This window comes from Sander lucioperca, chromosome 1, assembly GCF_008315115.2.
Source record: "Sander lucioperca isolate FBNREF2018 chromosome 1, SLUC_FBN_1.2, whole genome shotgun sequence".
Taxonomy (NCBI): Eukaryota; Metazoa; Chordata; class Actinopteri; order Perciformes; family Percidae; genus Sander; species Sander lucioperca.
Window position 1 is genome coordinate 17,416,199 of NC_050173.1, and position 11,419 is coordinate 17,427,617.

General features: G+C 42.9%; 1 protein-coding gene across 1 annotated transcript; it reads left to right on the top strand.

Moving 5' to 3' along the window:
• The first annotated feature begins 520 nt into the window (after positions 1 to 520).
• Positions 521 to 11,273, top strand: pck2 (phosphoenolpyruvate carboxykinase 2 (mitochondrial)). The gene is made up of 11 exons (XM_031294566.2): positions 521 to 918; positions 6,274 to 6,486; positions 6,605 to 6,789; positions 7,623 to 7,693; positions 7,945 to 8,080; positions 8,194 to 8,381; positions 8,729 to 8,891; positions 9,000 to 9,215; positions 10,228 to 10,365; positions 10,471 to 10,566; positions 10,716 to 11,273. The coding sequence occupies exons 1-11, from the start codon at positions 887 to 889 to the stop codon at positions 11,183 to 11,185; spliced, it is 1,908 nt and encodes a 635-aa protein (XP_031150426.1). The 5' UTR covers positions 521 to 886; the 3' UTR covers positions 11,186 to 11,273.
• The last annotated feature ends 146 nt before the right edge of the window (positions 11,274 to 11,419 follow it).

Here is an 11,419-nt window from a genome sequence, read left to right on the forward strand (position 1 = left end):
GATTGGATTTAGGATTTGAGGTCTGCATATATTTAACAAACTACAGTACAGCTTTAGGGAAGATTTGTGAATAAAGAATTTTGCAACAAAATAACTTACAACTAACCTGGATAATTTCATAGGCTACTCACTTGTTGCATTGGGTAACCATAGCTGAATAACATTGCTTTGCATTGAAGTGTAAAGACCTATAACGAGTTGTTGTATAACTGTAATTTCCCACTGGGGATCAATAAAAAGTATAAAATGAAAACGAAAATGAAGCTGAAACCTCTTTTTGGGGGGTGGGGGGATTTAAATGTGAACACTAACCATCTAGAGTCCCATTATGTGTCCCCGGTGAGATAAATCTATTTCCGTAGCGTTTCTCGTATATCCGGGTGGTGCCTTCTGCTCGATGGTGCAGCAACTCTGGAAACTTGCGTCAGCCGGGACACCCACCAGCCGGTCGGTTCGTGTTTTTTACATTGACATATATAAAAGGTTTTGGAGGTGAAAGAACACAGAAATATGGACACAACCTGCGAAGAAGTAAACTAAATTTTAAAGCAAAGCTCATCCTCCTCGAAGGCGGTGTGAGCCGGTGCCTAGTGTCATAACGTCACTTTTTAAAGCAGTAAACAAAAGTGCAAGGCGTTTGGGGACAGATATTATCTGTTCACGGTGGTCGTACACGTGCAGCAGCAACAGGACGGCGTCCAGTAAACATCAAGGTGTATCCGTGTGAATGTCCACGTTGAGCAAAGTGCAAAGTCTCCTCAGTGCTCAGATATGAGCTGCGACCACCTCTAACCACTACTGCTCCTCACTTTACCTCCGCAGCTAACTTAAATGTGCCTTTTTACACTTTTATTTTTTATAAGCTAGTTTTATTTTTGCACCGAAAATGTCCTGCATGTTGCTTGGAGTCATACGAAGGTGAGTAATTGTGACTTTCTTTCTCTGTGTCTCTCTCTCTCCCCCCATTTAAAATCGTGTTTTAGCTTAGACAATACATTTCATTTTACCTAACATAGCTAGGCTAACTAATGTTTAGAGAGCCGGCTATATGCTACACAAAATGGCTAAATTGTTTAGCCATTCATTTAAAATATGCAAATGTGTTTAAGTTTAATTAGTGAATGTCAATTAATGTAGCTGTTTTTTTTAATTTTTATTTCATACACATACAGAACGTATGTGATTTTTCTTTCTCAATGTCCCCCCCCCTCTCCCCCCATTTAAAATCTGTTTTAGCTTCGTGAACAATACATTTCATTGTACCTAATATAGCTAGGCTAGCTTGTTTAGAGAGTCGGCTATATGCTACACAAAATGGCTAAATTGTTTTGCCATTCATTTAAAATATGCAAATGTGTTTTAAGTTTAATTAGTGAATGTCATATTTATTTCATACACATACAGAACGTATTGTGGACAACATCCTGTCCTGCCTATTTAATACGAACCTCCTTTGGGATCGTTAACACAACTTTTTCTAAAGCAGAAACTTTTTTTCAAGTACAAGCTTACATAACAACATTGCATCCATTTTGACCACTTGTCAAAACAAAACTGAATACACAATTTAAAGATTTAAAAGTCATAATGGAATAAGACCTGTGGCACTATAGCATTATTGCTTTCTTTATTTTCTGTGCTGACTGCTGCCAGAAACTTGTTCGAATTGATCTCAGAAAAAGCTTTAACTCACATGACATTGAGCGAAAACTTCTGTATAGTTCTTTATAGATTAAACAACACTCCACAGCAGTACGTATCTGATTTAAAAAAAGGGCCGTCTTTCTGCATTTCTGCCTTCTCTGTCCACTTTTCCTCTCCAGGCTTTGTGATGACACCCCATCACACAGGGACTCTGGAGTCAATGTGAGCACTCCATGGCATTGTGTGTTGGCTTTTATTTTGTCATTAAGGATGCATGCGAGTGACTCGCACCATGGTTGGACATGTGAGCTAGTCACAGGGAGGCCCATGTTGCTGTGCTTTTTGTTTGTATTTCTGCTTGAGAGATAGGTAATGCATGGAGTTATCACTCCTCTATTTGCCTGAGTGTCCTGGAGCATGTTCCCGTGTATTTTTCCCTGGGTACTCACTGTACCATGTGTGAGGATAATGTATGCAACACGTGTGCATGTTCTAAGTGATTCTCTGGCTTGTCTCTGCTTCATGTGTAGACTTTGCCCTATTGACCAGGGTCAGTGTGTCTGAATGGGGAGTGCAGGCATGTCTGGCTGTGGTGTGTGAGGATTGGCTTGTTGACTTGGAGGTGTGTCGGGAGGATAAGTTGCCCAACTGGAAGCTAGAGGCAACCAGGGGAATGGATACCAGATCAGGGTTATCTGTTCCTTGACATAACTCGTTCCCCTTTATGGACAACATCCCTTATTTCAAAATTTGCACCCTTAAAAATAGAGAGTGATGTTCCCTGTTTCAATGCTGCAGAGTAGTTGCATTTAAAACGATTTCTTAAACACTGATGTCTAGATACATCTGTGCTAAATTTATTAAAGGGGGGCATGCTTCTCCTTAATCAGTTATGGGGGATGGGGTGAGGAATGTGGAGGAAGAGAGGATGAATGACTGTGGGGGGGAATTGGGAGCAAAGGCTGTCAGTGTGAAAATGCATCTTTTTTTAATGCAATGGAGGAGAACCAAAGCTGTTAATCCCATCCTATTGCTTTTACCCTTTCTTCTCTTAAAGTACTCATATTATGCGTTTTAGCTTTTCTCCTTTCTTTTTTGTGTTATATATCTTTTTTTGTGCATGTAATAGGTTTATAAAGTGAAAAAGCCCAAAGTCCACCCCAAAGGGACTTACCATCTCCAAAAGAAAACACTGTTAACAAACTGCTCCAAACAGCTCTATTGTAGTCCAGCCTTTACTTCCGTGACAAACGTGCATTGCTTTGTAACACACGTTATAATGCTCGCCTAGCTGCTAGCATGCCACGCCCTCATACTCTGCTTCTGACTGGCTAGTAGTCCTTACCTAGCTACTGCGCATGTGCGACTCCCAACAAAGATGGAATAGAAGTGAGATGTCTCACTCTGTAGCTAAAACAGAGAGCTCAACACACAGGGTGAAAAGAGGAGCTGCAGCAATGTGCAGTACAACAAAAATATGGTGTTTTTTGAAAATTAAACCATGTAAACCTATTCTGATATAACCTCTAAATACAATTATGAACCTGAAAATTAGCATAATATGAGCACTTTAAGTCAGCCACCGCCCATGCTTCAGCAAGCAAATGAATAATCAACAAACGCTTTCTTTTCATTTCAAATTCAGTCCAACTCACCTTGTTTGTTAATCACATTGGAGATAATATTCAGCTCCACCTAAATGGTTACAGTAATCAGTGGCATAATGGGGTGGATCATTGGAAGCACATGTAATTGATTTACTGCGTGGGGAGCAGAGACTGAAGTTCTGTAGAGCTGATTTAAGAGACTGGTTCATCTAATATCACAGCTAGGACTGACAAAGTGCCTTTTATTGGTCTTCTGTTGCTAAAGGCCAATCTAGGGTGTTGTGATACAGTAGCACTATTGTTCTTTCCTTTCAGCTGATCATTCATCTGTTCTGTCAAAAACTCTAAAGATCCTCTGAGAACAGACCGTTTATGCCACATGCCAGCCATGTTTCTTTTACGGAGAAGAGAAATTAAAGTGTTAAAAGTGCGTTTGATGCAGGTTTTGCTCTAGCACCACCATAATGTTGACGTTTGTGGTTTTAAGTAAAATGTCTCGATGGCCATTTGGTGGATTGCCATTTGAAATGTAGACATTAATTTCTACTTTCTGGTCATTTTGTACTTCCATCTTTACAACAAAATGCACTCTGCTTTACTTTCTTATCTTTGAGTGGTGTTCAATTATAGCATCTTTTTAGGAGAATATTAACTGTAAATAAAAATGGAGATTTTTTTTTAAACTTCCAAAAATGCAGTTGGGTCTTTTTGTTTTGTTTGCCATAAGTAGTGTTTAGTGACAAGTATTCCCTTCAGGCAACATACACATCAACAACCTCCATCATTCAGGTAGAGTAGCCCGACTGGCTAAACCTGGGGTAGCTTATTGCTTTGAGCGCATGGTAATAACTAAGGGTGGCTCAGATGAACATTTTTCCCCATTCAGATCTCTTATCTCATCCTGAGTATGGTGGGTGAACAGGAAGAGGATCCAGTCCAGAGACACTTAGATAAGAAAGCTGACTTGAAACTGCAGGCTAAAAGTAATGGAGACATGTCTCCCCTATCCCTAGTGGTAATGATGTTGTTGGCGACTACGAAAGCTACAGCCATCCCCAATTCAAGATAGATATTAAAAACTGATGAATGTAGCCAATCTATCTCTCGCTGTATGCCGAGTCTGCATTTTCAGCACAAACTGTAGTCTGTTCATGATTAATTGCCACCACATCAATGGTTAAGCAACTGTTACGGGTTAATGTCACCTGTGCAGAGGGAGTTTGAACCCTGAGGCTTGCATTAGACTGCTCTCAGCTCTTTGCCCTCTCACTGGCTGCATGTTATCGTCTTTCTCACTGTGAGCTTCTCCACGTTCTTGCTGCCCGTGCCCTTTGTACGTTCCAACCAGATTTACTTGTGGGGTCTGCATGCACTAGTAGATAAGTGTTTGTGCGTGCCCGTGTGATGCACGTATAATGGCGCACTCAGTGCAGCCAATTTGGAGCCGCGTGCCTGCACTTGACAGGATGACCCCATTGTACTTGAAACAACAAAGGATGTGATTTGTATTCAGGGTCAAATTAACCATTGATGTGGGTCAATTTATGGTTGAAACTAATTTTAGAGCACTTGGGCTACAATGTTTATTTACATTTCCTCTGGGCTTCTCATTTGAAGCTACAGGGTTTCATATTTTTGACCGTTTTAAAGCGGTCATCTGGGGTCACCCACGTTGTCCACAGACAGAAAACAAAGTACATACGCACATTGTCTGTCTGTTCTATTGTCTGACAGACACACACACACACACACACACACACACACACACACACACACACACACACACACACACACACACACACACACACACACACACACACACACACGCACGCTTGTGTTTTAACAGCTTGCAACACTGCTGCCCTCTCAGTGACTTGCGTTTGTGAATAACATGCTACTAACAAACAATAGGCCGGCCCCCTGCATGCCTCTCTTTATGTGGAGAAGTCTATTTGAGGCTCTCAGGTTGCACTAATACCTGCAGCAATGGCATCTCGCTATTGCTGCTATCGCATGAAAAGCACACAACTCCAATTTGGGGCCTTATTTAAATTTGTGTTAAAAGTGTTTGTGCTCCGTCATGCTCTTCCGACTCTGTGTAATGTTCCGGCTCTTCCATGTAATCCTTTGGATTACATATTAAAAGTAAAAAATGTAGACCTGCAAAGATTAGTTGATTAGTCGTCAACTATTACATTAATCGGCAACTATTTTGAAATGAGCTTTTTAAATGTGAATATTTTCTACTTTCTTTACTCCTCTATGACAGTCAACTGAATATCTTAGAGTTGTGGACAAAACTTGGAAGATGTCATCTTACATCTACCAAACAACTAATCGATTAATCGAGAAAATATTCGACAGATTAATCAACAATGAAAATAATCATTAATCGCAGCTGTAAAAACATTAAACAGCAGTGAATAAAGACCAGAACAATCACAAAGATAATGCAGACCAAAAAAAATGCCAACTCTGACGTGCAATTAACCAAGTAAGAGACTGAACTCGTCTAAACCCAGTGAACCCAGTGCCTTCACTTGAGCCAATAAGAACACTCTCTCAGCACTATATCCTGGTCAGAGTTGGGTCATCCAGTGAATCTGCACTCATACTGTGTATCTCCCTTCTTTAATAATGTTAGCCTCCTGTAAATGATTGAATAAGATCTGACAGAAGGCTATGTGTTCTCCAGTTTGGCTGTTTCTGACTCAGGGTAGCTTGTTGGAAGTCTGTCTGTAAACTCCACAATGCAATGTAGAGAAGTGAACAGCAGGGTCTGTTGAGGTCTGAGGCCACTGTAGCGTTACGTAGAAGATAGATCACATGGATGGCCAATATCCTACACATGACAAGCCAAAGAAACACTGTTGATATTCTCGACATATCAAAAAATGGCATAATTTGTTATATACTGTATATGAGTAACTGTACATTTAATCAGTGTAGTTTGAATGTTCTTTGGGTTGCAAGTAAATGGTCATAAACGTAAGGAATTTCTTAAATGCCCGTTCTCTTTCAGGCATGGTGGTGTTGGGGCAAGTGTCGGGGTTCGCTCCCTGGCCTCCATCCCCTCGTTGCCCCCGGCGGTGGCTGAGTTTGTGAAGGGAGCCGTGGATGAGTGTAAGCCCACCAGTGTGCATGTGGTGACGGGGACGCCGGAGGAAGCAGCCAACATCCTGGCAGGTCTGGAGAAGGACGGGATGGTCAAGAGACTTCACAAATATGAGAACTGGTAAGGACTTTAACTTCTGTATACTTGCATACATACACAAATGCTTGCATTTGATGGTGTATTGCTTTAATGCAACGAAGTGCTCGCATTGCGCTCTGATTCCTGCTCTGTTTTTCAGTTGGTTGGCCCGTACAGACCCAAAGGACGTGGCTCGGGTGGAAAGCAAGACTGTGATTGTTACCAAGAGCCAAAGGGACACCATCCCCATCCCTGCTGGAGGGGTGAAGAGCCAGCTGGGCAGCTGGATGAGTGAGTCTGACTGGCAGAAAGCCAGACAGGAGCGTTTCCCGGGCTGCATGGCAGGTACGTCAGTGGATGGAAAGATGTTGTTTTGCCAGGAGATGTGTGTTTTCAATTTCCCTTTGAGACTCTTGAAGGATATGTATGTAATATGAACATGTGTGAACCTAGGGCTGCAACTAACGATTATTTTCCTAGTCGATTAATCTGTCGATTATTTTCTCGATTAATCGATTAGTTGTTTGATCTATAAAAATGTCAAAACATGGTGAAAAATGTGGATCAGTGTTTCCCAAAGCCTAAGATGACGTCCTCAAATGTCTTGTTTTGTCCAAAACTCAAAGATATTTAGTTTACTGTCACAAAGGAGAGAAGAAACTAGAAGATATTCACATTTAACAAGCTGGAATCAGAGAAATCTTATTTTTTTTAATAAAAAAAATGACTCAGACGATTAATCGATTATCAAAATAGTTGGCGATTAATTTAATGGTTGACAACTAATCGATTAATCGATTCATCGTTGCACCTCTGTGAATCCTTGAGGTCTAACAAATACTGCATTGTTTACATCCATGTTTACCTTCCAGCAGTCTTCACTGTCATGTTGGTATATTGCTGCACTTTTTTGCACGTTGCTCCCGGCAACTTTCGATCAGCTGAACATCACCCGTGTTTTTGTGCGAGTTACAAGCAAATCAGGGACCCGCTCTGAAAAACATTGTTCCATAATGCTACTAGTTAACTAGTGGATAAAAACTTCACGGGGTACCTTTTTTTAAAAATAGATAAACAGACCATTATATCTCTGGCCTAATGTAACCACCTTCTCAACATTTGTATGTTGCCCGTAGTAGAAAAAGTGTTGTTCATGCTTCTCTGTGTCCTCTCTGTAGGTCGGACCATGTATGTGATTCCCTTCAGTATGGGTCCTGTGGGCTCGACTCTGTCTAAATATGGTGTCCAGGTACTGACTGTGCTCCTCAACACTTGATACTCTAATATCAACTTGATACTATTAAAAAGCATGCCATAAAGCAATACAGCTGCTGTGTGGTACCTATTAATGTTTTGCTCCATTTCTGTAAATTGCTGTGATTTATTACAGTAGTTTATCACACAGTATATTCTAATCAATTGCTGTAGCATTTATGGTTATTACACACTGAAGGTTTCAGGTTGTAGATCAGTGTGACAAACATTTTGTTCTGCTTGTAGGTGACAGACTCGCCCTATGTTGTGGCCAGTATGGGGATCATGACACGCATGGGCACTCCTGTCCTGAAGAAGCTGGCTGAAGGAGCAGAGTTTGTCCGCTGTCAGCACTCTTTGGGACGGCCTTTACCACTCAAGGGTACAAATTCTATGAGCCTGAAACAAGTTGTTTTCATGTTTTGTATTGCTTCAAGCTTGAAAGATCTTACAAATCCCCCCTATCTGGTATTTCCCTCCGCGTCTCCGCTCCAGCCCCTCTGGTCAACTCATGGCCCTGTAACCCCGAGAAGGTGCTGATATCTCACCTGCCGGACTCCAGGCAGATCATGTCCTTCGGCAGTGGCTATGGAGGAAACTCTCTCCTGGGGAAGAAGTGCTTCGCCCTCCGCATTGCCTCCCGCATCGCCAAGGATGAAGGCTGGCTGGCCGAACACATGCTGGTGAGTGTGTAACATTGCTGCCTAAAGCCTGCGCCACATGCTTCATGCATAATTCTCAGTAGCAGAGAACTTAGGAAGATGCTCATTTGCTTATCAGTCATCTTTTTTCATTTTTTCATCTGTTTTTGATTTCTCAATCAAATTATAGGACTTTCTTTTAACACTTGAGATTAATAGTTTTTGTGTGCATTGTCCCTGAAACAATACATTAAATAGAAAATAACATTTATTTCCGTAGAACAGAGGTTGTTTTTTCAAAAGTGCTTGCCAATGATGCTCTGTCATTTTGAGTGATGACTATCCGTGAAAGGTTGAGTAAAAATGATATTCACCACTCCCCTCCTCAGATCCTGGGTATTACTAACCCTCAGGGCGTGAAGCGTTACGTAGCGGCGGCCTTCCCCAGTGCCTGTGGTAAAACCAACTTGGCCATGATGAAACCGTCTCTGCCCGGCTGGAAGGTTGAGTGTGTGGGCGACGACATTGCGTGGATGAAGTTCGACAGCCAAGGTGAGAGGGAGGAGGATGTCTCACGCACACAGAATCACCCTGTGACTCCATTGGCGGTGTAGTAACTCCTCATGTTACTAAGACTTTTTTTGTTTGACGTGTCTGCAGGGAAACTGCGAGCCATCAACCCGGAGAACGGTTTCTTTGGTGTTGCTCCCGGCACCTCAGAAAAGACCAACCCCTACGCCATGGCCACCATCGCCAAAAACACGGTGTTCACCAACGTAGGCGAGACCAGCGATGGAGGAGTGTGGTGGGAGGGCCTCAACCCCCCCGCAGCTGGGGTCACACTCACAGACTGGCACGGCAAATCCTGGCAGATAGGTAACATGAGCCCTGGCTGCCCAGGCTTTTATAGAGACATCACTCCAAAGTATCCTGTAGTTCTACAGAAGATCAATTGGTTTTACAACTTTGTTCCTAATGAACAACAATAAATATTCAGCAGGTTTACTGACCTAGTTTTAGCCTCAATCAATGGTTTGTTTCTTTGCCAATATCAGAAGTTCTTATTATTGATAGGCTTCACACGGAGCAGGCCTGGCTCGTATACAACTTTAACAATTAGTCAGTGATCCACCATAGTGTGTTTTGCTATGTCTTTTATCACAGGCTTTCTGGATAAATCAAACTTACATTTGATGAGTGAACTGAAAAGCCACAGTGTATACAGTACCATCTAGTGGTATGCCAAAGCAATGCAATGTCTTTTATAAATGGAGAGACCTATAGATCAGACACAGTGTAGTGTATATCCTCGGCGTTCCACTTCTGGGATTGCTCCATTGCCGACGGAAATCCCGCCGGATTTTACTCATTTAGGCTGGATATCCGTTACCTTTCGCTTTTTTTGTGTTGGCATTCTAAACGCCGGTGGATTTATGAGGACTATGGTGAACTGCTCCTCAGATCTCTGCAGGGTAAATCCAGACAGCTAGCTAGACTGTCTGTCCAATCTTTCTGTTCCACGACTAAAACAATTTTTGAACGTACCCATGTTCCACCAAAACAAGTTCCTTCACAAGGCAATTTTGCAGAGGCACCGTGGCTCCGTACGACGCTTAGCTCTGCCCAAGACGATTGTGATTGGTTTAAAGACATGCCAATAAACCAGAGCACGTTTTTCATCCATCCCAGAATGCTGTGTGGACTAGCCGGACCCTCCTCTGCATCGCTGTGGAGGAAGGTCTGACAAAGCAAGACTAGACACAGTGTGAATCATATTCAGATGTAGGCGTTAACATAATTCTTCTATTTTCTTCTTTTAAATGACTGTGACATTAAATAACATAACATAATATGTAGAATAAACTGTTGTTTCCTCTTTGTAAAAAAGGAAGCTCGACTCAGTGTGCCCACCCCAATTCCCGCTTCTGTGCCCCGGCGGCTCAGTGTCCCATCATCGACCCCCAGTGGGAGAGTGAGGAGGGCGTTCCCATCGACGCCATTATCTTCGGTGGCAGGAGGCCAGAGGGTTGGTGCTGTTTAATTTTTATTTGGGGGGGTAGGTATGTAGTTTGTACTACATACCTACATAAGAAGTAGCTGTGCATTAAATGTGAAATGTTGAATTTGTCAGGAGTCCCACTGGTCTACGAGTCTTTCAACTGGCAACACGGAGTCTTTGTTGGAGCCTCCATGAGGTCTGAGGCTACAGCAGCTGCTGAGCATAAAGGTACACACTCACATACCTCATTCTTCTCTGTATCTTCTCATGTAAATACATTAGTTATTCGGTTGATAAGGTGTTAAGACAATATGAAGTTACTCCTACTAAAGCCAACTTTTTATCAGAATTACAAAGTATTACATATTTTCCTGCAGGCAAGATGATTATGCACGACCCCTTTGCCATGCGTCCGTTCTTCGGTTACAACTTTGGCGACTACCTCGCTCACTGGCTGAGCATGGAGAGCCGAAAGGCCCCCACTCATCTGCCCAAGATCTTCCACGTCAACTGGTTCAGAAAGGACCCCGCGAGCGGCACCTTCCTCTGGCCCGGCTTTGGCGAAAACGCCCGCGCACTGGAGTGGATCTTCAAGCGCTGCGGCCGGGAGGGGGAGGACGAGGCAGCCAAGAAGAGCATTATCGGCTGGGTGCCAGTAGATGGCGCCATCGACACTAAAGGTCTGAGCGGCAAGGTGGATATGGGTGCCCTGTTCGACGTGCCCAAGTCTTTCTGGCAGAAGGAGACGAAGGAGCTGAGAGCCTACTTCACTCAGCAGGTCGGTGCTGATCTGCCAGCTCAGGTGGAGGCTGAGCTGAAGGCACTGGAGGACAGAGTGCACAAATAAAAACCCTACTGACAGGAAGTGTATCAGGAAACGGAGAGGTAATAACTGATGACTGGATTCAGGTCATTAGGGTGCAAGAGATAAAAAAGCTAATAATCTACAATGCAATAACTTTGGACACAACTTAACATTAATGCTGCAGCTGTGAGGGAGGGGCGCTGGGCTGGTGGTAGGAGGGAGGTTTGACTCAACATGAAGGTTAGATTTCTGTGACGTTGTCAAACTTGTCATGTA

Excerpts from the sequence above, each read along its gene's own strand:
- pck2 (XM_031294566.2), top strand. The coding sequence starts at position 887 with ATGTCCTGCATGTTGCTTGGAGTCATACGAAG. Across the intron at positions 919-6,273 it reads TTGCTTGGAGTCATACGAAG|GCATGGTGGTGTTGGGGCAA; the intron begins GTGAGTAATTGT and ends GTTCTCTTTCAG. Across the intron at positions 10,366-10,470 it reads CGGTGGCAGGAGGCCAGAGG|GAGTCCCACTGGTCTACGAG; the intron begins GTTGGTGCTGTT and ends TGAATTTGTCAG.